At 40.3% G+C, this 26,787-nt stretch overlaps 1 protein-coding gene across 5 annotated transcripts in view; it reads right to left on the reverse strand.

Annotated features, from left to right (window-relative positions):
* Nucleotides 1-26,787, reverse strand: part of syk (spleen tyrosine kinase) — a 79,817-nt gene that overhangs the window by 13,875 nt on the left and 39,155 nt on the right. For 4 of the 5 annotated variants that reach the window (XM_033646896.2, XM_033646895.2, XM_033646899.2 and 1 more), the window contains 5 exons: nt 14,991-15,072; nt 14,800-14,846; nt 10,946-11,008; nt 5,814-5,895; nt 3,932-4,091 (listed from right to left, as the gene is read on the reverse strand). In XM_033646896.2, coding sequence (XP_033502787.2) covers nt 3,932-4,091; nt 5,814-5,895; nt 10,946-11,008; nt 14,800-14,846; nt 14,991-15,072 — 434 coding nt within the window. The remainder of the gene's footprint in view (nt 1-3,931; nt 4,092-5,813; nt 5,896-10,945; nt 11,009-14,799; nt 14,847-14,990; nt 15,073-26,787) is intronic. The other variant, XM_033646898.2, reaches the window with a different exon arrangement.

Raw genomic sequence — 26,787 nt, forward strand, 5'->3', positions numbered from 1 at the left:
GGCTCCGGTACGCACTGAGAGTACCAGTCTTCCGCCTAGCTGATTGAGGACCCACAACAACGGTCAGGTCCCCGACTGCCTGGGTAGGCTGAGGCGCCTGCTCCTAAAGGTGAACACCTTTTCTCAGTGCTTCTGTGCTTTGTGCACGTAACAACATGTATCCTTACAAAAGATTGTCCATGGCCTTCTGGCTTACACTGTCTATCATCTGCCTGCTCACTGCGGATCAGTTCCCCGGAGATGCTGGCAGACATTTGCACAGGCCAGCCATAGTCCTCTATGGTGGTGGCACGCTGGACATCAGACTATTGCCCAGAGATGCTCTCACTTTCTGGATCACAAAAAATACAGGACTTCCTAGTTTGACTGTGTTATACTCTTCACTGTACTCCTTTATGCTTCTGCAGCAATTCATTGACTCTCCCCTTCTATTACATGTTAAATCCTCTATGAAAGAAAATAGCAATACTCCAAAAGTATGCTTTGGCTCTGTTCTCAGGCGCATTTTAATCATTCTCATGCTGTTTGTCTCAGGCAATATACATCCCAACCCAGGCCCAGCTATTGTTAATCATGCTGTCCCTAATTTGTCATTTATGGATTTTTGTGATCACACGTCTATGGGTTTCTTGCATATTAACATTCGCAGCCTGTTACCCAAACTTGACTTGCTGAAATCATGGGTTCACACTGCTACTCCTGATGTTCTCGCTATTTCTGAATCGTGGCTTAAGAAAAATACAGTGGTAAAGATCAAATTGTCTAATAACTTTTCTCTCTCTGTTGCTGTCTGCTATAGACCACCCTCTGCCCCACTCTGTTCTTTAATTGTTCTTAGTGAACTCCTGGCCCCGCACATCTCCTCCGAGTTCATTCTCCTGGGTGATCTAAACTGGGACATGACTAACCCCCCAGATCTGGTTGCACAACAATTCGATGCCCTAAACCTCTTCCAACTTATATCAGAGCCCACTAGACATAATCTGAAATCTCCTTCATCTGCCACACTGTTAGATGTCATCTTCACGAAAGCTCCGTTTAATTATAAATCTGGTGTCTTTAGTCAAGATCTGAGCGATCATTGTGCTATTGCTTGCATACGCTCTGGTTCCTCTGTTAAACGTCCACCTGTGACTGTTTTCAAACGCTCCCTGAAGAAGTTTGACCCGGATGCCTTTCTCCACGACAATGCTGCTGTGAGCTGGGACAGAATTAACACTTTCTCTACTATGGATGCAGCCTGGTCCTACTTCAAGTCGACCTTTGGCCAGATCATCAATAAACATGCCCCACTCATAAAATTACGGATCAAGGATCGCTGCAGCCCCTGGTTTTCCCGAGATTTGGCCGCATTAATCCGCCAGAAGAACACCTTATGGCAGAAAGCCCGTTCCTCCAAGTCTCCTACTGATTGGCTTGCCTTTCGGCAATGTAGAAACAAATGCACTCAGGCCATCAGAAAAGCCAAAGTCACTCACTTCCTGGACAAATTTGCATCCTGCGGCTCTGACGCCAAGACATTCTGGAAAACAGTCAAATCCATGGAAAATAAGCTCTCCCCCCCCCCCCCCCATTTTCCCAGCGCAATGACTTTTGGTGACTCTGTTGTCACTGATAAGTCCCATATGGCCTCACTTCTCAACCAACACTTTGTCAATTCAGCTCACATCTCTTCTGTCAAACCCCCCACTGCTGCTTCATCACATTCACCTACATCTTCCAGCTCTGGGACCTTCTCCTTTAGACCCATCCTGGCCTCGGAAGTCTTAGAGGAGCTCACTAAGCTGGACTCTAACAAGTCGGCGGGTTCCGATGGGCTTGATCCCATGTTTTTAAAAGTTGCTGCTCCCGTCATTGCTGTCCCCATCTCACGGCTATTCAACATGTCTCTAGAGCTGTCTGTCTTTCCTCCAGACTGGAAATCTGCACTGGTTTTCCCGCTCTTTAAAGGTGGCTCTGGCTCTGATCCCAACTGTTACAGACCTATTTCCATCCTGCCCTGCTTGGCCAAGGTCTTAGAAAAATTGGTTCACAAACAGCTCAGTCACTTCATGGCCTCAAACAACATCCTGTCCGACCTGCAGTCTGGGTTCCGGCCAGGCCATGGGTGTACTACAGCCACTCTGAAGGTCCTGGATGACATTATCACTTCCCTGGACTCTAAGCAGATCTGCGTTGCTGCCTTCATTGATCTTACTAAGGCCTTTGATTCCGTCATCCATTCCATCCTCCTGCAGAGGCTCTCCAGCATTGGTCTGTCATCACACTCCTGTAATTGGTTCGCCAGCTACCTAAAGAATCGAGTCCAGCAAGTTAAGACTGAAAACATCCTGTCTGACCCTCTCACCATCACTAAAGGGGTGCCTCAAGGCTCTATCCTAGGCCCAACGCTGTTCTCTATCTACATTAATGATGTAGCCAAGAATGCCGGCAACTCCAAGATCCACCTATATGCCGATGACACCATCTTATACTCAGTGGGCCCTTCTCTTCATTCTGCAGCAGCCACACTACAGCATAGTCTCTCTTCTATTGAGCAGCATTTCCACAGCCTTCATCTTCTCCTCAACACTAAGAAAACAACCGGACCGGAAACATGACTCCACCACTGCCCCTAAAATCCTCTGTGCCGACGGCTCTGAACTCAAGTTTGTGACCTGTTACAAATATCTTGGCCTTTGGTTGGACTCGTCCCTCTCCTTCACCACCCACATTAAGCACTTACAGTCAAAAGTTAAAGCTCGTTTGAGCTTTCTATATCGCAACAAGGCCACCTTCACCTGTTCAGCCAGACACACACTTGTCAAAATGTCCATCCTGCCCATATTTGATTTTGGCGACACCATCTACAGGATGGCATCTCACTCTACCCTCAGTAAATTGGACCCTCTCCACCACTCTGCCATCCGTTTTGCCACAGGTGCACATTTCAGTACTCACCACTGTGACTTATACAACCTAGTAGACTGGACATCCCTCCACACCAGACGACTCCGCCATTGGCTTCAGCTCATTTACAAAACCATACTTGGTATGACACCTCCCTACCTCTCCTCCCTCCTGCACCTCTCCCACTCTGCCCTCAATTTAAGGTCCAGTAAACTCATTAAACTCTCCATCCCCAAAGCCCGCACAGTCTTTGGACGCAACACTTTCCGCTTTGCTGCAGCTAATGACTGGAACACCATTCAAAACACCCTCAAACTTACCGTCCTCACATCACTCACAGTCTTTAAACAAAATAAATTTGCAACAAATTATAGTTGACTCTTGCACCTGTTGAGTAGGCCGACTTGTCATGTTTGTACTGTTTTTCACCTTTATTGTATTGTATTTATTAATTGTTTATTAATTGTTTATTGTGTATTTTATATAACTTCATTTTTTATATTTAGCATCCACTCCCCCTCTCCCTCCAGAGAGCCTTTGCTCTTTGGTTCAGGCTGCATTTGTAAATAAGAATTTGTTCTTAATTGCTTGCCTGGGTAAATAAAGTTTAAATAAAAATAAAAAAGATAAAAAAAAAAAGAAAAGAAAAACATATAGAAAAACATAATGACTAAAAGTTGACTAAAACAATATGAATTTTCATCTACTAAAACTATGAAGGATAAAAATGACTAAAATGTGACTAAAACTAATAAGCATTTTCGTCTCAAGTCCTAGACTAAATCTAAAACAGCTGTCAAAATTAACACTGCTAATGAGACTATGATACATTGCATTTTGAAATGTATAGAGTGGAGACTTTGGATAGTTGGAACTCGGATATTTTATTTCAGGATCTTTGGGAGATTGTGCCAGTTGCATTTTAAATTGAAGGAATTTTCTTTTTTCTTTAATGTAGTTTTAATTACTTGCATACTGGATGTTTAAATTAGAGATGTGGTGTTATTTGTATGTAGGTGTAATGTGATGTAATTTAGCTTACTTTCTCATCTTGTAGATGCCCTTCATGACTGTACCAAAGTTCCCAGAGCCCAGTTCTCCATCCTCCAAGTAGAGCTGGCTGCGATCCACTGTGGAGCTCCTCAGTTCATCTGGGTCTGCGTATGGACTCTCATATACCTCTGTGTCCATTGGCATGGCCTCTGATGAAGAAATGACCAGGTCACATTAGAGGAATGTCTAGTTGAGGCATGGATATCAACTGAGAGGCAGCAATGAGTCCAATGTATCTTGCTCTTTGTTGCAGTAGGCAGCTTGTATCTTTTGTGACATCTCACTGTAGCACATTTTTTTTGTAAGAGATCTGTTTTGTTGATTTAAAGTTTTGCTCACTTTTGACAATAAAGATTTTGTCCACACAGGCTTATTTATATGGGATGCCATTTGTAAAGTGGCTCACACTGAAATTAATAGCAACATTTTGCCACATTTAGCTTCAAACAATGTTTAAAAAAGTGGTGTGAATTTTTTAAAGTCACTTTTTACCACATTTACACATTTGAAATATGTTACAGTAAATATAATGTCACAGTTAAATCTAAATATGAAATGTTAAACCTAAATGTTTGATTTAAATCTAAATGTTAAATCTAAATCTAACTGCTAAATCTAAATATAAATGTTAAATCTAAATGTAGAACATAAATATAAATGTTAAATCTAAATGTGCTTGGTGAAACTAAATATTTAGCTAATATTCAAATGCACACTGCCGGTCACTGGAAGTACCAAAATAAAAGCCTGGGGTGGTCAGACTGTGTTTATAGCATCTATTAACAGATTAAAACCAAACTAAACACAGAAAATGGACACTTGAACATACATCAGCGTGATAAGAACTACCTAAAATGACAGAAACCATGTTTGGGGAAATCTTATTTGGCGTGTACTTTGAGTTTTTAGTGTCCCATCTGAATTTCAGCAGTGCATTCTTGGTGACAGCGATAGCGACATTATCCACCATAGAGCCACCACAGCACTCGGTAAGTTTGTTTTCTAACTGGCATAGCATATGTTCCTTATGTTAGCATGTAAGCTATATGAAACTAGCTAATGTTAGCTAGCTAGTTTTTGTCAAAAATAAAACAAATGCGCTATGCGTGAAGTACATTGATGCTAGTAGCAAATCTCTACTGGGCTAACATTCGCTAGTTTCATATAGCTTACATACTAACATAAGGAACATATGCTACGTGAGTTAGAAAACAAACTTACCGTAGTGCTGTGGTGGCCCTATGGGGAACTGCCCATTGGTTCGACAGCCCATTGGTTCGACAGCCCATTGTTCTGACCATATTAAACTCATTGTTCCGAAGTCTGTTCCGAAATCATCATGATGCCTTGTGGTTAAGGTCTGGTTAGGTTTAGGCACAAAAACCACTTGGTTAGGGTTAGGAAAAGATCATGGTGTGGGTTAAAATGAAAAAGAAAGTGACAAACTCATAAGCCGTGAGCCTGCTCCGCCTCAAGTCGGTCGCGGCGCACCATACGCCTGCCGCGAGCCATTCAGCACCGCGGACAGTCGGACTAATGGGATGTCGAACCAATGGGCTGTCGAACCAATGACATGGACCCGGCTCTATGGTGTCGCTGTCACTGTTGTCAACGATGCACTGAAACCTCAGGAATCAGATAACTATAACAATGTGCTTTTTAATTAGCATGGACTGACCCTTCATTGGAAGGCTGTTTGGGGAGTATCTGTACATTTCTAGAGAAATCTCAAGTAATAGCAGATACTTAAAAAAGTGTGCAGAGAAGATAGTGCAAATGTACCAGCCAGTTAGTAATCACAACTGAACAACAGCATATTCCACTTTCTTATGAATACAAAGTGCACTTACACATGTATATTTATAACTTACCTTTGCTGGCTGCCTGATTACCGGGCACCCTGGTCTCATATGGATTGAGATTATCCATGGTGTTGTGTCGGGATCCACGGTTCTGTTTCCAGTTTATCAGAGAGGACAATGTTTGAGAGGACACACAAAGTGAAAACACATAAAGCATATACATGGTGTACTGCTGACATGTAATCTGTAATGAGTGAATTAATCCAGTAACAGTACAATGTTTCTCTTCTGCAGAAGGGTGCCATTCTTTATATAGGACCTGTATTATAGTGATAGACTTGCTCTCTGAATGTTTTGGTTCACTAAAGAGGGAGAAGTGGAGAAAAAGTTTTGAAATGAAAGACATTTCCCAATCAAATTATGTAAGAAAAGTTACATCTACCTGTTACATTTAAGTTTCTGGAATAAGTTTCCATTCATCTGCAGTATTTCAGCTACCAGTCAATGTCACTATAATACATTGTGTCCATACAAAGGATTGAGAGGAAGAGAGTAAATGCATGGGATTAACATGTTCATTCATATGCATTCAAAGAAGGGGTATGGAACAAGTTTAATAACTAGCCTAATTTATTGCCTTAACGGTCCTCAGACCATATAATAACAGCTTGATTTTAATGATTTGTTAACTTGTACCACACCCTTGCTTTTAAAAATATGTCAACATACCAAAGCAGGTTCACACACAAGAAAGTCTTTTTAAATCTCTAGCATCAGTGACAAGAATGTAAAAACTATTATAAGATTATCCTATTGCACATTTCAGCAACTGCATTTTTACAACAGTTGGAAATGCTTAATTCAAAAAACAAAGCAAGGCGTAACGTGCAAAAAGCTAAAACTGAACAAAGTCTGAAGCAGAATTCATTTCAGGGGCCCCTCTTTTCAATAACACATTCAAGATGCAATCCATCATAACAGGCTGATAAAACCACTCCTCCAAGAAATGTCCCATTTTCTTGCCCTAAAGGATGCAACCAACAGATCTTTGGAGACTGTCAATATCCCGCAGTCCACTGTTAGCCTTCAGTCTCCTGACAATTTTTTTTAAATTTATTTTTAGATTTTATGATTTTATTGTCATGTTTTGGCACTGCAATTTATAGATTACCGTTCTGACAAAAATCTCCCTCCATAAGTTTGATAGAGTCTTTATGCAAATGGCAATCTCGAACACCAACTGTCACACTCGACAGTGTAACCTCACCTACTGTAATCATCTATCTCTGTGACTATCATGGTGTCTTGACTGCCTCCCATCTAAGGCCCTGATCATTCAGAAAGTGTTTTGCAGGTTGCAAAACATGAGGTGCCCCGCACTGCCTCTTTAAAAAAAAAAAAGTTTTAAATGTTGCCAGGCAACCACCCCATCACCTCCTTACCCAGCCATCTTGTGTAATCAATCTACTGTTTTTATTATTTATTTATTTTTGTATATTATTTATTTCACAGTAGTAGCTAGTTCCTAAAATGGACAGACAGAGGGTACTTGCTGTAGCTCTGGGTGGGGGTGAGAGGCTGTCAGCAAATAGTTTGTTGGGCACAGGTAATGTGAGTCAGTGTTTGAAAGAAGAATCTGAAGTACTGGGTTACATAGCACATTATAACTATCATAACTTTAGCCAGTTATAAAGACTCAAGGAACTGCTCTGACATATAATAAATGCTTAATTTCTGAAACGGAATAATGCCAGTACTTCAGATTCTTCTTTCAAACACTGTCGTCACTTTGGCATGGAAATATAAAGCATTATGAATGCTGAATTTCAAAATAATGCATTATGTAACCACTTATAATACTTTATAAACCTTGTTATAAGTTGTCATACATGATTATTAACATGTGTAACAATGTTTATAAAGCCTTATAAATGTGCTATGATGTCTTATGAATGTGCTCATAATGCATTATAGACCTGACCTTTAAGTAAAGTGAAGGTTCACCTCTCAAATCACCCAATTGGACAATGAATAAAAACAAGGAGATGACATGAGGTGCCTTTCAGCTTGGAATTGAAGTTTTTTCAACTCGAAGGAGTTCAGAGCGCTCCAGCAAAAACACCAGGGGCTGAAAGCGCAGAAACATGGGGTGCATAGTAACACAAAAACGGCAAGCAAAAACCTTCATTCTCATTAAAAACTATTATAAAAAGCCACCTCCAGCTGCTTAAATGCTTTCTGTGTGATCAGGGCCTTAGGCTAGCTGTTTTCCCCTGTAGTGTTTGTGCTTGGCTAACCACATCTTGACTTCAGATCTGTACTTTATCCATCTGAACATCTCACTCTCAGAAAGAACAAAAAAGCATATTTACCAAAATAAACTATTTCTTTAAGACCCTTCAGTCCTCGGAACTATATGGGATCGGGGCCTAAGTCATGGATTGTTTGCTTTAGAAAGACATGGTTTAGTATCTAACTTCATGCCAACTCTTCATTCCTGTCACAGCACTCTGCTCTTATGATAGGTTTTTGGTAGATTATCAATAATGTAATTTAAGGTCCCCTAGTACTACTGCTAAGATGCTATTTTTGGACAGCAGGACCCGAAGCTCTGCAGTGTGAAATTCTTTTTCCTCCTCATTTAGAGTTTTGTAAATGAAACTTGCCCACAAATGGAGCAGAACAGCTAGCCTTAGGTGGCAGTTTAGTTGTTTATGCTGGCAATCCAATATAAGGGATGCACACATTTTATTTGAGTGAGATTTTTGTTTAAATTTTAAAGCTAAACTACTATTTCATCTTGAAGATGAAAAAGCAATATCACTGGGTAAGTTAAAATGTTGACCTGCTGTTGGCGGATCAGAGGATCAGAGGAAAGTTATTAGGATTCATCCTCCGGGCACCATGGATACATGGACCAAAAAGTCAGGTCCATAATTATTTGGACAATGATACAGTTGTCGTCATTTTGGCTCTGTACACCACCACAATGGGTTTTAAATGAAACAATGAATACCTGCTTAAAGTGCAGACTCTCAGCTTTCATTTAAGGCTTTTTTCAAAAATGTAGTATGAACCGTGTAGGAATGACAACCATTTCTTCACACAGTCCCCCGACTTTAAGGGCTCATAAGTATTTGGACAAACTAACATAATCATCAATTAAACAGTCAGTTTTAATACTTGGTTGCAAATCCTTTACAGTCAATGACTGCCTGAAGTGTTGGACACATAGGCATCATCAGATGCTGGGCTTCTTCCCTGGTGATGCTCTGCCAGCCCTTTACTGTAGCCGTCTGCACTTCCTGCTTGTGTTTTGGGTGTTTTGCCCTCAGTTTTGGCTTCAGCAAGAGAAACGCACGCTCAATTGGATTCAGGTCAGATGATATGACTTGGCCATTGCAGAACATTCCACTTCTTTGCCTTAAAAATGTCTTTGGTTGCTTTTGCAGTATGCTTCAGGTCATTGTCCAACTGCACTGTGAAGCATCGTCCAATGAGTTTTGAAGCATTTGGTTGAATCTGAGCAGATAATGTAGCCCCAAACACTTCAGCTTTCATCCTGCTGCTCTTGTCAGCAGTCACATCATCAATAAATACAAGAGAACCAGTTCCACTGGCAGCCATACATGGCCATGACATAACAGTACCTCCACCATGCTTCACTGATGAGGTGGTGTGCTTTGGATCATGAGCAGTTCCTTCCCTTCTTCCTTCTCTTGTCTTCCCATCATTCTGGTAGGTGATCTTTGTTTTATCTGTCCATAGTATGCTGTTCCACAACTGTACAGGCTTTTTAGATGGTTTTTGACAAACTCCAATCTGGCCTTCCATTTTTAAGGCTAACCAATGGTTTGCATCTTGTGATAAACCCTCTGTATTTATTCTAGTGAAGTCTTGTCTTGCTTACAAGAGCAGCAGGATGAAAGCTGAAGTGTTTGGGGCACCATTATCTGCTCAGATTCAATTAAATACTTCAAAACTCATTGGATGATGCTTCACAGTGCAGATGGACATTGACCTGAAGCATATTGCAAAAGCAACCAAAGACTTCTTGCTGAAGCCAAAACTGAGGGTAAAACACCCAAAACACAAGCAGGAAGTGCAGACGACTGCAGTAAAGGGCTGGCAGAGCATCACCAGGGAAGAAACCCAGCATCTGGTGATGTCTATGTGTCCAACACTTCAGGCAGTCATTGACTATAAAGGATTTGCAACCAAGTATTAAAACTGACTGTTTAATTGATGATTATGTTAGTTTGTCCAAATACTTATGAGCCCTTAAAGTTGGGGGACTGTGTGAAGAAATGGTTGTAATTCCTACACGGTTCAATACATTTTTGAAAAAAGCCTTAAATGAAAGCTGAGAGTCTGCACTTAAAGCAGGTATTCATTGTTTCATTTAAAACCCATTGTGGTGGTGTACAGAGCCAAAATGACGACAACTGTATCATTGTCCAAATAATTATGGACCTGACTGTATATAGTCTGGACCAAAGACTGACTTTACCATCCTAAACCCCACAGCATTAGCATTGAAACTTGTCTCTTTTTTCCCTATAATTAATTTCAGGTTAGATTAAGTTACAAGAAATTCCCTTGAAAATTATTAAGAAATTACAGAATCCGTACAAAAAACTTTTTCTGATCAAACTCAACTAAAACAGTGACCAGTGAACGGTGGATATTGGAATATAGAGGTCTTCTTAAAATGATGCAGTAGTTGTGTCTCCCAATTTGGTCAAAACAACATGTTGAGGAGCTTTTACAAAAGGACAGAGATGTGGACCCATTATGATGCGTTTGGTGTTGACATGCACAAACAGACGGAGGGAGATACTGAACAGGAAACAGCACAGGACTTCAGGCTGTGCTTCAGACTGTAATTGCAGTAAGTAACCTCTGGATGGTGTCAGATTGTAATCACAAGTAGGCCAACTATTATGATGTCACACAGGCTAAAAGTAAGTTACTGTGTTCAGTCAGCTCCGGTTGTGATCTGTTCTGGTCCGGGAGATGGAGAAGGGAGATGGAGAAGGGATGTGATAAAAAAAGAGAGAGAGAGAGAGAGAGAGAGAGAGAGAGCAGGAGAAACTGTGGTATGTTAGTAGCATCCACACTGAAGCAGTCACACGCAGGAAAGGGTTAAAAAAGGTTGCATACTACAGGGACCAACAGGTTTCTGAGGAGTGTTAGTGCACCTTTTTCAGGCCAGGTATGGGAACAGTTCTGAGTCTGGAGAGAATTCCACCTGCCGCATTGTGCTAAAATCCAAAATGTCAGAGAGGTTATCAGAGGGCAACTTGGTAATGTTATGGTCATGCATGTGATCATTACAGTAGAAACAGATTTAAGGGAAAGATTAGCAAACAAGGATGTACCAAGACTATGTCTCATCTTACTGACTCATTCAACTGAAAACTACAAGAGAGACACAGTTCATACAGTATATAACATTTCCATGTTCATGATACTGTGCAGTATTCCTGTCAGGAGGAAGACAAAAACAATAGAGTTGGTTCACCCAAATTATGGAAAAATGTATTTTCTGCTCTCCCTCTTGTGGTCTTTATTCATGTAAACAGATTATTGGCCCTGCTTTCTGAAATATCTGTCTTTGAGATTTCTGCCGTTGTCCCAATTCAGTGTTGGTGAATGATCCTGTGATACTCACTGAACTACAAAAATGGCTAATTCTTGCTCTCATATTAATAAATCATGATCATGAATGACTAATTTGTATTTTTGTGTTCTTAATAAATCCACCCAACCATCCATTTTCATCTGCTTAGGCTGGGTTGTGGGGGCAGCAGGCCAAGCAAAGCACCTCAGATGTCCCTCTCCCCAGCGAAGCTTTCCAGCACCTCCTGGGGGATCCTGGGGCGTTCCCAGGCCAGATGAGATATGTTATCTCTCCAGTGTGTTCTGGGTCTGCCCCGAGGCCTCCCACCAGTTGGATGTGCCTGGAACACCTCTAACAGCAGGTGCCCAGGGAACCTCCTCAACTGACCCCTTTCGATGCAAAGGAGCAGCAGCCCTACTCCGAGCTCCCTCTGGATGTCTGACCTCCTCACCCTATCTCTACGGTTGCACCCAACAACCCCACATAGGAAACTCAATTCAGCTGCTTCTATCCACGCACTCATTCTTTCAGTCACTTCCCAAAGCTCATGGCCATAGGTGAGGGTTGGGACGAAGATCGACCAGTAAATCAAAAGCTTCGCCTCCTGGCTGAGCTCCCTCTTTACCACTATAGTCCAGTGCAGCACCCACGTCACTGCAAATGCCGCACCAAACCGCTGATCTATCTCACTCTCCATTTTATCCTCACTCGTGAACAAGACCCCAAGATACTTCAACTCCCTCGCTTGAGGCAATAACCATCTCTTGCTGATAAATGCTCTAATAAAATAACAATTTAAGTGTGAATAAACAAAGCATGGCATTAGACAGTAGTGATGACATATTAGATATATTTAAGGCAGGGGCAGGCAACCTGTGGCTTTAAAGTCAATCTCAAGTGGTTCATCGTGGCCTATGACAAAAAATTATATGCAAATGTATAACAATTTTTTATTAACACTTTAATTTCCTTTATCCTTTTTACTTTATCATAAAAAAATACCAAATATTAAAAAATAACCCACTGCAGAGTAGCCACCTGGTGGTAAAACACATTAATGAATGTTCATTTAGACCTATTAGTAATGTTGATTGGCTAGTTTATGTTGTGCTGATCCAGATATATCTTTCTTTATTTATTTTTTGGTCAAAATGGCTCTCATGATAATATAGGTTGCTAACACCTGGTGTAGGTCAAAGTCAAAGCAGATTTTCAGATTAGATTGTCCATGGTTTGACAGTCTAATTAATGCGCTGCTAATACTCAGTGTCAAATTGCTGTAGGAACTGATGTTACAGGTTGTTGTTTCTACTCCAGTCAGTTAGGGAAGAACAAAGGTGTGTTTTAGTTTGGATATCCCTAACAAATACATGTACTGAATTCATTCCGCGCTATTGATATGTAAGTTATCCCATCATTCCATTTGTCCGCTCAACACTGTCTTTTATACAGTTAAAGGGTTTTTTCCCCCGTTAAAGGTTTTTTTGGGGGGAGTTTTTCCTTATCCGCTGTGAGGGTCTAAAGGACAGAGGGATGACGTATGCTGTAAAGCCCTGTGAGGCAAATTGTGATTTGTGATATTGGGCTTCATAAATAAAATTGATTGATTGAATTGAGTTGTGAATAAAGAACTGAATAAACTTGAATAAAGGTGGAGATTCATCTAACCCTAACAATTATAGGCCCATATATAAACATTCAGTTTTAGCTAAGGTCTTGGAAGGGCTTATAATTAATCAATTAAAGAATTTCTTATATATTTTTTTTGAAGACATGACATTCTCAATGATTTCCAGTCTGGTTTTAGAAAAACAAACAACACAGTACAATGAAAGTTTTAAATGACACTGAAATGAAATTGACTCGATCTTTCTCAAGCTTTTGACTCAGATGACCAATCTGTTCTGTTACAGAGGCCGGTTAATGTAGGGCTGTTCAATAGTACGAAAACAACTTGAGCTGTAGAATGCAAACTGTCCAAGTTGATAGTATATTTTCCAGCTTTTTGAATAAACATAATGGTGTGCCACAAGAATTCATATTGGGTCCTATTTTATTCACAATTTACATCAATAATATGTGTTACAATGTTGTCAATACAAAATTAGATTTACACTTTTGGTGCGAGGAAAATATTGGTTCAAGCGATGCTTTTGTTAGCAATTGATTATGGTGACATTTATTAATGTATACAAATTCATCTTGCCTGAAAATGTTAAATTTAGTGCAGTGATTCCCAACTGCTCCAGCCACATGGTCCAAATTTCTCCTTCATCATTAGTTCAAGGTCCACACAGTTCAGTGTATTCAGCGTCATACTTGTGTGTGGCCATGTTATTGATCTAGTTTGCTGTCTCTGTCATATAGCTTTCCGTTAGTCACTCACTCTACAGCAGGTAACAACACTTCAAAGTAAAGGCTCTGTGCCAGAAATTCATTGTACTTTTTTTTTTCTTCAAACTTGTCACTTGTGGTTCATTCAGAATGGACGTGGGACCCACTTTTGGACAAGGACCCACCAGTTGGGAACCACTGATTTAGTGTACCATGCTGCACTGCAATTTGTCTCTGATTAAGGTTTCTGCACACATCACTGAAGTTTGTATGAGAAAGTTGGTTTGTCTTCTCTGTAGAATGGACCACTGGTATACTTTTCTTTATAAGGCCATACAACATAAACTGCCATTTTTTTCTTTTTTGGTTGTTGTCTATGTTTGTTTTGTTTTTATCACTGTTGCTTACTTGTTTGTTTGTTGTAAGAGACACAAACTATTGCTGTCTTTCTGATTTTCATTTGTATTTGTAAATAAAAAATTAAAAAGAGAAAACCAATTGGTCAATACCTCTCAGACAACAAACGGAAACCAGAACACTGATCACAAAATCTTGTCCTGTTGCCTACAGATTCTGCAGACATATGCATATATCTATTTAGAGAGATTGTGGTTGATGCAGTAATCCCAGAGACAGAGATCTAAAAATGTGTACAAGTAAAACCAAAGCCATCTGCATGAATAAATACCACCGTAGTGAAGTGAAAAAGTTCAGGGTTGTTTTGTCCTTTGGTGAACCAACTGTTTAAATATTAGCTGTCCACATGCAGGAAGATGAACAGACATGTTTCCGTCTATGAAATTCGCATTCATAATCAATCTACAATTATATCTTATTGTCAGAAAACATAGAATCACAACCAGATGTATCGGTTAAACCAATTTCAGACACATATCTACTGATGACAATCAATACATAAATCACCATCCTCATTTCCTTTGGTGAGACACATAAGTGAGTGGAGGAACTTTGTTCCTGTTTTTTTTTTTTTTTTTCTGTTTTTTTTTTTTTTGTTTTGTTTTGGACATACTGTACGCACAGGAACATGAAAATATGCAAATGCATTAATGATAGCACACATGCACACACACATCTTACCAAGGCAGAAGATAGTCCAGGATGGTCTCGTGGGAGTAGTGGTCGTCCTACAGAGTGTATGACACATGTGGATCAGATATGAATATATTCCCACACATTTAGTTTTTAGATATTAATTCATATGTACTACACTTCTCAGTTCTTTTGGAATGACAGTCTTATCTAGTTTCATTAATTGTGACTGTTTTTACCAATTTCTCCGTCAGGTCGTGGACAGGGCTCTGTAAGCACTCGCAGCAGGCCATCAGGTTTGTATGAGTAGTGCTCCACCAGCTGTAATAAACACAGAAGTTCACACACTCACCATAATGTTCAGGACTGCATACATGCATTAATAACTACAAAAGACTAACGTAATGAACTCTGTAAAATAATATCAACATGAATGAAGCCAGAATGTTCTCGATACCCCAGAAGACAAACTTCGACAGCTTTGTTATTTGGAGAGACTGTCTGGTAGCAGAGCTAAACATGAAGATGTTTGTCCTGAGCAACCGATCTCACAGAAGTATGTGAAATGGCCACAAACTTTAAACACAGTGACAACTGAAAGTCAAGTAGGATTCTTTGTCATAGTGGACACACAAATCCCTGGTTCAATGGCGTCACACAATGGGCGGTAATTGAAGTTACGATCCCTTAGGTAGTATAAAATGCAAGAATGTCCACATAGGGAGGAGGTTGGGGTGGTGAATGTGTCAGTAAACACTGAACTTTAATCCATGAGACTGCTGTTTGTGTACCATGTGAAACTAAATGTCAACTTGGACTTTTTTAAACCTAAACATACTTGGTCTCATTCATGAAATGTTAGTAAATCTGTGAGTAAATTTGCACATAAATAACCTTGGTACTAAAAACCTACACCAGATCCATGAACACCGTGGACACTTGGATTTGATCGTAGGTGCGTGTGTATATTCATGAATGCCAATCAATCGTAAATTGACAGTGTGCTTCCCCTAGTCAGCGATTAGCATACATCCCTGCCCATGAATAGCCAGTGATCACCATATGTGGAGGTAATAATTACTATGGATAGGTGCATCTTGCTGACCTGCGAACATGAAGCAAACAGAGAAAGAAAGCGAGAGAGAGAGAAAAACTTGTTGAGACATACACATACATACAAATATCTATATATCTATATCTATATATATATATCTATATATATATCTATATATCTATATATATATATATATATATATATATATGTTTATTTTTTTTATTTATTTAAAACAGGGACAGTATACATACTGATGAACATTAAATGTAAATATGTAGGATTGTAGCCAATGGGTAATTTCCACCCTCAGTCCCTTGGCAGGTTGATGTTTAACTAATCAAAAACAAAATAAAAAGACAAAAACAAAACAACAGTGACAAATAAACAAACATATAGCGAACAGTAATACAGACACAGCAGACCAAGAATTGGGGGACCAGTTGAAAGTGCTTCAGTGGTAAATTAATGTGTGATGTGCTAAGTGCTCAAGTGCTAAGGTGCGATGGTTTTTAAGGGTTAATATTATTGCACACTGCCCATGTTAAAGTGCTAATTGAATTGCACACCGCCCGATTGCACAGGTTTATGAAGTGCTAGTGTATATTGCACAATGCCCTATAGCACATACAAATGTGTGTGCAGGTATTATTGCACTTAAATTAACATACATAGATGTATTTATGTACGCACAATTACACTGAGTTACATACAAGTTGTATGTGTACAAGGACATGCTTGGCTTGTCACCGGCACATCCCCGGTATACAAGCCAGACCACATCCTGAGATAGTTCCCCAACAAACAGACAGACAGTGCTTTATGCTGTTATTTACTGCATATTGCCCATAGTGATTGCACAATTGCCCATGATATTAATATTAATTGCACATTGTTCACTTTAACATGATTAAACATGATGGTCACATATCTGTTTGGTCTGGTTGGATAGCACACACATAAAGCGAGGAAACAATGGAAAAAGCAGGATGGGGGCTACGAGCAGGTTAGTTATGACCACATCTCTGATTTGCCTTAAGCCATCTCTTCAAGTTGCTTCTAAAAGCGTAATGCGCGGGATATTCCCTAATCGCAAGAGGTAAACTATTCCAATATTTACTGCCAATAATAACACCAAAGGTCCAAATGTTGTACGCCTAAAGGGCACCACGCAGTCCCCCCTGGAAGAGGCCCTGGTGTCCCTGGACAAGCCACTATCTGCTCTCAGCTTAATGAATTCATTTAATGGGGGAGGTGTTAGCCGATGTAGCGCCTTGTACATTAGGCAGGCAATTTTGAAGTGTTTGAAGTTATCAAAATTTATCATACAGACTGTTTTCTTGGTGTTCAGTAGAAGGCAACATTTAGTAAGCCAGGTTTGAACACGTGTCATTGCTGATGTGAGGACACGGGAGGCATCTTGGACATTCTTTGCATGAGTAAAAATCACAGCAACATCTACATACATTTGGAAATTTACATCTTGACAGGAGTTAGGCAAATCATTAATGTACAAGGAGAATAAAATTGGTCCCAGGATTGATCCTTGGGGAACTCCTATAAGGTAAGGGGATTTGACAGCATCAATATTGACACACTGCTGTCTGTTAGATAGATAGATAGGGTTTGAGCCAGAGCAATGCTGGTTCAGAAAATTTAAAATTTGTTAGTTTGGACAGAAGGACTCGGTGGAATAAGGAAATAATCGCCCCAGCGTTTAATTGGACCGGCGTTTAATACGCAAAATGGGGTCAAACCCCCGGCAGCTATTAGGTGCCCACCGGCTATTTGCCACAGGGCGACTATTTGGAAATATACAGCATGTGACAATAATCATATGTGTACATTAACAGTAAAAGTGTGACTAATGATAACAGCAGCAGCAGGAGGCATCTGGCAGGACCACGGCAGCTCTTGTAGGCTGAAATCAAGACGATCACATTAACCAGTGCGCAATCATCAGACTTGACAATTATCACGGGAAAACAATCTTTGTTATATCGAGATAATTAATTCGTTATCACGAGAAAACAATCTTTGTTATATCGAGATAACGAAATAATAAGTCGTTATCACGAGATAAGAGTGCACAAAAAAAAAAATACATGGCCGTTCTCGTCTTCCGTATATATCAAAGGTCTGGGAGGAGGTAATGTGTCCTCTGTTGTAAGAACCATCCAAGTTAAATTTAAATGGTTTGAAAACCCCCCCCCACACAAAAAAAAAAACATCGGGAGGAGGCTCTTCCCAGTCGCAGCTGTCTGGTGCAATGCATTGCTTGCAGCATCTCTCTGTCGGTGGAGAGAGTGACATGCCTCCACTAGAGCAGTCAACAGCAAACTCAGAAGGTCAGGTTATGTACTTACTATATTAAGTGTTGCTCTACATTCTGAAAGCCATCACTGATAGATGAGTGTTTGGTCCGTAATGTGGGTTTCACAGTCTCACCACTCAAACAGAAGATACATTTGTGGAGTTCTCTTTCCTGATTGATTCAAGTGGGAATGGGATGCCAGAAATGTAGAAAACAAATGTATTAAGCTGATTTAACGAACCCATTCACATTTTTAAGAAACCTAATCTGAAACTCAAATCTATTCATTGCCACCTCATTTAGCTAAATGTGTTATATTTCTAATATTTTGTTGTGTTTAACTTACATGTTTCAAAAGCATCTGTGTATTGTGAACATAACAGAGCACAATACAAATTAAAACTGTAATTTCTAATAATTAAAAGCAATATTTATGTGCATTCCAAGCACTACGAGCAGTCAGTAGTAGGTGTAGATTTTGTTAGTGCCCACGAAATGATCAGAGCTGAACATACTGATGAATGCCGAAATACATGTAAATTTCCCTGTGTGAACAGTTTACACACAAATTCATTCTGCTCACGTTTCATGAATGAGACCCTATGTACTTACATACTTTATGTTGTTCTATCACATTATAAGACGTACTTACATCACTTTATGATGTAATATGCATAGTTATTTTACCAAAAACATGGTCTTTTTCTCAACATAACCAAGTAATTTTGGTGCCTAAACCCAACTGTGCCACCACCACATACTTTTAACACAATACCTGCTGCCACCATTGAATGGGGTGTGACGGCCCACCTGTCAATCAATCAATCAGTCAATTTTATTTATAAAGCCCAATATCACAAATCACAATTTGCCTCGCAGAGCTTTACAGCATATGACATCCCTCTGTCCTTTGGACCCTCACAGCTGATAAGGAAAAACTCCCCAAAAAAAACCCTTTAACTGGGAAAAAAAACGGTAGAAACCTCAGGAAGAGCAACTGAGGAGGGATCCTTCTTCCAGGATGGACAGACGTGCAATAGATGTCGTACAGAAACGATCAACATAATAAATTAACAGTAATCCATATGACACAATGAGACAGAAAGAGAGAGAGACAGAGAGAGATGCAGGACAGACGGTAATGACAGTAGCTTACAACAACATTAATGAAAGTAATATTAGAATTAATAATAATATATTAATATCTGATAGTATACATGTGTGACAATAATCATATGTGTATAATAACAGTAGAAGTATGACTAATGATAACAGCAGCAGCAGGAGGCATCTGGCAGGACTACGGCAGCAGCACAACCACACACGTCACACTATCCAGGCACCGCTGCAATACATGTGCCCTCTGTCTTTGTTTACCCAGAGACCGGGTGGGTCATCAGTGGGACTAGTTGCTCTGGGAGGAGCCAGAGGGCATAAAAAGGGCTGCTGTCCCCAGACTGCTCTCTCTCTGGCTGGGCTGTTGCAACTTCTCCTCGTGGCCTTCTCACCACATTACCTGGTTACCTTTATTTGCACTCCTATCTCACCATTCATACACATACATACACACCTTGATTCACTCACAAATGCATTACATGACTGACTACAGATACACTCCATATCTTACTATGTTTCTTTGGGTTTTCCAATAAAATACTTAAACTATTGACTTCATTGTGTGTGGACTCATTTGTTGCAATTCTGAGCCAGGTTGTAACAGGGGTGTTCAGAGTTCTGGGTCATTTCATGTATTTCTGTGAGATCATGTTGGTCCTGAGTGTGAGGCTAGAGGACAGGTCTGGTGAGCATGCTGGGCTTTCACTTCAACTGAGGACAGTATTCTTCTCGCCCATATTGTCTCGAGGACTGTAGGGTTTTAAAGAAATAGTTCATTTTTGTGAATATCCTTTTTTACTTTTTGAGAGTGAGATGTTCAGATAGATAAAGTACAGATCTGGAGTCAAGATGTGGTTAGCCTAGCTTAGCATAAACTGCAGCTAGCCTAAGGCCTTGATCACACATTCATCATTTTGTTAAACACCCTTACACACCTCACGTTTCTGTGCTCTAGGTGCCTGGTGTTTTTGTTGGAGCTATCTGAACTCCTCGAGTTGGAAAAACTTCAACTCAGAGTGGAAAAGCACCTCACGTCATCTGCGCTTTTTCACATTGTCCAATCAGATGATTTGAGAGGCGTGATGGTCACGACAACAAGTTAGCAGTTGGTAAACAATGGAGGAGAAACTAGTGGTAGCAGTTGCTGGATACATAGAGCTATACAACTTTACAAACCTCAGTTACAATGACCCAATAGAAAGCAGCAGGCATAGAAGCATATAAGTGCAGTACTGGATGCCTCTTTTTTCGTCATGTGCCCACACAGATCTCTGTTTCCCTGTATCTAACAAACTATTTGGTGACAGCCTCTCATCCCCAACCAGAGCTACAGCAAGTACCCTCTGCCTGTCCATTTTAGGAACTAGATACTATTGTGAAATAAATGAAATACAAAAATAAATTAAAGCTGCAAGCAGCGTTTGGCGGGACCTCGTACTCGCGCCCGTTTTGGCCCCCAGCTTATGTCGTCATTGTGAATTATTTAGAAATATCCAACATATTGCCACAAACACCAGAAAATCCTTACAGAGCTGAACGTTTTGATGTTTGAATGCTTTCTGTAGCTGTAGGTATGTATAAGTGATGTCACAGTATGCAAATTAGATAAGTTAATTTACTCCCATCTGATTCCTCTTCCTTTATTTTGAGGATGAGATGACAAAAACAACACAAAACAAAAGAAATCTACTGTGTAAATATGTTCAAAATGTTGTTTTACTGAGATTTATGCAATCCAATATGGCCACCGCCTAGTGTCGCCACAATGTGCAAATTAGATGAGTTAATTTACTCCCATGACAAACTTTGGGTCATGATGAATAGTTTTCTCATTTACAGTATGCCTCTATCTCTCACCACTTTCAAGCCACAGTCTTTTGAAATGTTGAAATGAAAATGGAATATTTTCCTCAATAAACTCTGGCACCTAAAGTTGTTAAAATGGAGTTTGTGTGTGACAGCGGTTGCCATCTGCACCTGGCAGAAGAGCAGAGACAGACAGAGACAGAACACAGAGAAGAGACCTGTTTTAGTGGAGATTTAACTCCTCGAACAAGTTCTTCCCATTCCCAAACCGTTGATAAAGTTATACAGAAGATCTGTTTAGCAGCACTTGAACTGGTATGTGTGCGTCTTTAAAGCTAATAAAATAAACGGTGTAGGAGGAGATGTTTTTGTTTAAGAGTATGTTTGAGGCGAAATCTTACTTTGAAAGGTCAAATAGCTCACTTCCTGTTGGAATTAGGTCATGGGTGTCAGCGCGTGATTTGTATGTCGAACACGCCAGTTTTGGTTTGATATTTCTACGACATTCCTACGGGCCACAGTGGCCAGTTTAGTGCACCTAGGTGGCGCTAGAGAGCCCATTTTGGCACTTTAGAGGTTAATAATGTGTATTTGCTGTTTCAAATGAAGTTTCTGCTGCTGTAATCTGTCCTTTTAAGATTGTGAGACACACAGACCAGAGAACCCTGTGGCTGTGTCTGTGTGTGCAGCCGTTGTCATGGCGATTAATGACTTGCCTGCACGTGAGGGGCACACACAGAGCTCATGAGAGCAGATCAGCAAAGGCTGTTTAATATGGGTTTGAACTCCTCGAACAAGTTCTTCCTATACCCAAACCGTTGGTCCAATCAAGAAAATAAAGTGATTGTGAGAGACAGCAACTTCTTGTGAACGCACGTGTCTTGTTTTATGTTTCTACAGTCAAAAATGTGGTCAGAGGAGCGAGTTTAAAATGTGTTGCACCTCAGCTGTTTCCAGAAATTTCTCCTCTGAGTTTACATGGGAGTGAATGAGAAAAAAATCGGCGCTCCCTTCGCTTTGGAGCCACTCAGCAAAAATGTGTACGTGTGAGAGATTCCATGTCAACATATCTGTGAGCAGGACAAATTTTCCTACGTTTTGTGGTATAAATTGTGTCTGTACAGTGAAAATTGTGGCCATGGCAGCGAGTTAAAGACAAAAGTTTTAGACGATTTTTAGAGCCCTCTCCACTCTAGCTCACAGCATTCTGTGCAATACACACCCATTATAAACTGACAATTTCTCCACTTTTGCTCATGGTACTTTGAGAGGCACAGATTAAAAACGGTAAAAGATATGAAAAAGATGAAAACATGAGTGAATAGATGAGACCCGTGGCAACATTTGAGAGTTGGAATGGAGTCGGTAGCATAAAGTATGGAGACGCTGTAAAGGCTAGAAAAAGCCCAAAGATAGGTCTCTTTCTCCCCCCCTGCTGCCATTCATTTCCTATGGGACAGCTTTCGAAGATCATCAGGACGTTTTTCTGACATCTCACCTTATGGAGCCCATAAAATCCAAACTAATCGAGTAATGAAAAAGTTATGAATAAGATCTGATTAGCACCAGTTGATCTGTAATGTGTGCGAGTTTGAAGCCGATACGATAAATGGTGTAGGAGGAGATGGTTTTTTTTAGGAAGAGCAGTTTTGAGGTGAAATCTTACTGTGAAAGGGCAAATAGCTCACTTCCTGTTGGATTGAGGTCAGGGATGTGAGCACGAGAATTGTAGGGCTTGATGAGACGAACACAGCAATTTTGGTTTCATGTTTCTACGACGTTCCAACGGGCCGTAGCGGCCATTTTTGTGTGCCTAGGTGGCGCTAGAGAGTCCATTTTGGCACTTTAGGGGTTAATTTCATGATTTTCTAAAAATTTTCACCGGTTCTAATGTGCGTGCCAATTTCGGTGAGTTTTTGAGCATGTTTAGGGGGTCAAATTCCAGCTCAAAGAGGCGGCGGGAGAAAGAATAAAGAATAAAGAATAATTAAAGCTGCAAGCAGCGTTTGGCGGGACCTCGCACTTGCGCCCGTTTCGGGCCCCAGCTTATGTCTTCACTGTGAATTATTTAGAAATATCAAACATGTTGCCACAAACATCAGAAAATCCTTACAGAGCTGAACGTTTTGATGTTTGAATGCTTTCTGTAGCTGTAGGTATGGATAAGTGATGTCACGATATGCAAATTAGATGAGTGAATTTATTCCCATCAGATTCCTCGTCCTTTATTTTGAGGAAGAGACAACAAAAACAACACAAAACAAAATAAATTTACTGTGTAAATATGTTCAAAATGTTGTTTTACTGAGATGTATGAAATCCAATATGGCCACCGCCTAGTCACGTCACAATATGCAAATTAGATAAGTTAATTTACTCCCATGACAAACTTTGGGTCATGATGAATAGTTTTCTCATTTACAGTATGCCTTTATCTCTCACCACTTTCAAGCCACAGCCTTTTGAAATGTTGAAATGAAAACGGAATATTTTCCTCAATAAAGTCTGGCACCTAAAGGGTTAAAATGGAGATTGTGCCCATGTCATGTCTGCATGTAAGATTTAGACACACACACACACACACACACACACATCATGTTTCTGTGAGTTTGTGTGTGACAGCGGTTGCCATGGTGATGAAGTAGGTGCACCTGGGAGAAGAGCAGAGAGAGACAGACAGAACACAGAGAGAGATCTGTTGTAGTGGAGATTTAACTCCTCGAAGAAGTTCTTCCCATTCCCAAACCGCTGGTCCAATCATGAAAAAAATGTGATGATGAGAGATAAAGTTATACAGAAGATCTGTTTAGCAGCAGTTGAGCTGTCATGTGTGCGTCTTTAAAGCCGATAAAATAAACGGTGTAGGAGGAGATGTGTTTTTTTAAGAGCACGTTTGAGGTGAAATCTTACTTTGAAAGGTCAAGTAGCTCACTTCCTGTTGGAATTAGGTCATGGGTGTCAACGCATGATTTGTAAGTCAAACACACCAGTTTTGGTTTGATCTTGATACGACATTCCTACTGGCTGCAGTGGCCAGTTTAGTGCACCTATGTGGCGCTAGAGAGCCCATTTTGGCACTTTAGGGGTTAATAATGTGTGTGTTCTGTTTCAAATGAAGTTTCTGCTGCTGTAATCTGTCCTTTAAAGATTGTGAGACACACAGACCAGAGAACCCTGTGGCTGTGTCTGTGTGTGCAGCCGTTGTCATGGCGATTAATGACTTGCCCACACCTGTGGCAGACACAGACACGTCAGGAGAGCAGATCACCAAAGGCTGTTTATAAAGGGATTTAACTCCTCGAACAAATGCTTCGCATACCCAAACCGTTGGTCCAAGCAAGAAAATAAAGTGATTTTGAGAGACAGCCACGTCTCGTGAACGCGCGTGTCGCGTTTTATATTTCTCGAGTCAAAAATGTGGTCAGGGGAGCGAGTTTAAAATGTGTTGCACCCCAGCTGTTTCCAGAAATTTCTCCTCTGAGTTTACATGGGAGTGAATGAGAAAAAAATCAGCGCTCCCTTCGCTTTGGAGCCACTCAGCAAAAATGTGTATGTGTGAGAGATTCCATGTCAACATATCTGTGAGCTGGACAAATTTTCCTACGTTTTGTGGTATAAATTGTGTGTGTACAGTGAAAATTGTGGCCATGGCAGCGAGTTAAAGACAAAAGTTTTAGACGATTTTTAGAGCCCTCTCCACTCTAGCTCACAGCATTCCGTGCAATACACACCCATTGTAAACTGAGAATTTCTCCACTTTTGCTCATGGTACTTTGAGAGGCACAGATGAAAAACGGTAAAAGATATGAAAAAGATGAAAACATGAGTGAATAGATGAGACCTGTGGCAACATTTGAGAGTTGGAATGGAGTCTGTAGCTGAAAGTATGGAGACGCTGTAAATGCTAGAAAAAGCCCTAAGATTGGTGTCTTTCTCCCCCCTGCTGCCATTCATTTCCTATGGGACAGCTTTCGAGGATCGCCAGGACGTTTTTCTGACATCTCACCTTATGGAGCCCATAAAATCCAAACTAAGTGAGTAATGAAAAAGTTACAAATAACTTTTGATTAGAACGAGTTGATCTGTCATCTGTGCAAGTTTGAAGCCGATTGGATAAGCGGTGTATGAGAAGAAGATTTTTTAGGAAAGGCAGTTTTAAGGCAAAATCTTACTTTGAAAGGGCAAATATCTCACTTCCTGTTGGATTTAGGTCAGGGGTGTCAGCGCGTGATTTTTAGGTCTTCATGAGACGAACACGCCACTTTTGGTTTCATGTTTCTACGACATTCCTACAGGCCGTGGCGGCCATTTTTGTGTGCCTAGGTGGCGCTAGAGAGCCCATTTTGGCACTTTAGGGGTTAATGTCATGATTTTCTAAAATTTTTCACCGGTTCCGATGTGCGTGCCAATTTTGGTGAGTTTTTGAGCATGTTTAGGGGGTCAAATTCTAGTTCAAAGAGGCGGCAGGAGAAAGAATAATAATAAACGGAGCAAAAACAATAGGGTCCTCGCCTTTGGCGAGGACTGCTCTGTGAGCAGTCCTCTGCCTGTAGGCTCGGTCCCTAATTAAAGCTGCAAGCAGCGTTTGGCGGGACCTCGCACTCGCGCCCGTTTCGGCCCCCAGTTTATGTCGTCATTGTGAATTATTTAGAAATATCAAACATATTGCCACAAACATCAGAAAATCCTTACAGAGCTGAACGGTTTGATGTTTGAATGCTTTCTGTAGCTGTAGGTATGCATAAGTGATGTCACAATATGCAAATTAGATGAGCGAATTTACTCCCACCTGATTCCTCTTCCTTTATTTTGAGGATGAGATGAGAAAAACAACACAAAACAAAAGAAATCTACTGTGTAAATATGTTCAAAATGCGTATTTACTGATATTTATGAAATCCAATATGGTTGCCGCCTAGTAATACCACAATATGCAAATTAGATGAGTTAATTTACTCCCATCAGATTCCCCTCCCTTTTTTTGAGGATGAGATGACAAAAACAACACAAAACAAAATAAATCTACTGTGTAAATATGTTCAAAATGTTGTTTTACTGAGATTTATGAAATCCAATATGGCCGCCACCTAATGACGCCACAATATGCAAATTAGATGAGTTAATTTACTCCCATCTCATTCCTGTTCCTTTATGTTGAGGATGAGATGACAAAACAACACAAAACAAAACAATTCTACTGTGTAAATATGTTCAAAATATTGTTTTACTGAGATTTATGAAATCCAATATGGCTGCTGGCTAGTGACGCCACAATATGCAAAGTAGATGAGTCAATTTACTCCTATCACAAACTTTGGGTCATGATGAATAGTTTTGTCATTTACAGTATGCCTTTATCTCTCACCACTTTCAAGTCACAGCCTTTTGAAATGTTGAAATGAAAATGGAATATTTTCCTCAATAAACTCTGGCACCTGAAAGGTTAAAATGGAGATGCTGCCCCTGTCATGTCTGCATGTAAGATTTAGACACGCACAGACATCATGTTTCTGTGAGTTTGTGTGTGACAGCGGTTGCCATGTGCACACCTGACAGAAGAGCAGAGACAGACAGAGACAGAACACAGAGAAGAGACCTGTTTTAGTGGAGATTTAACTCCTCGAACAAGTTCTTCCCATTCCCAAACCGTTGATAAAGTTATACAGAAGATCTGTTGAGGTGGCAAGTGTGCGTCTTTAAAGCCGATACAATAAACGGTGTAGGAGGAGATGTTTTTTTAAGAGCATGT

The sequence above is a fragment of the Epinephelus lanceolatus genome, chromosome 19, assembly GCF_041903045.1.
Source record: "Epinephelus lanceolatus isolate andai-2023 chromosome 19, ASM4190304v1, whole genome shotgun sequence".
Classification (NCBI taxonomy): domain Eukaryota; kingdom Metazoa; phylum Chordata; class Actinopteri; order Perciformes; family Serranidae; genus Epinephelus; species Epinephelus lanceolatus.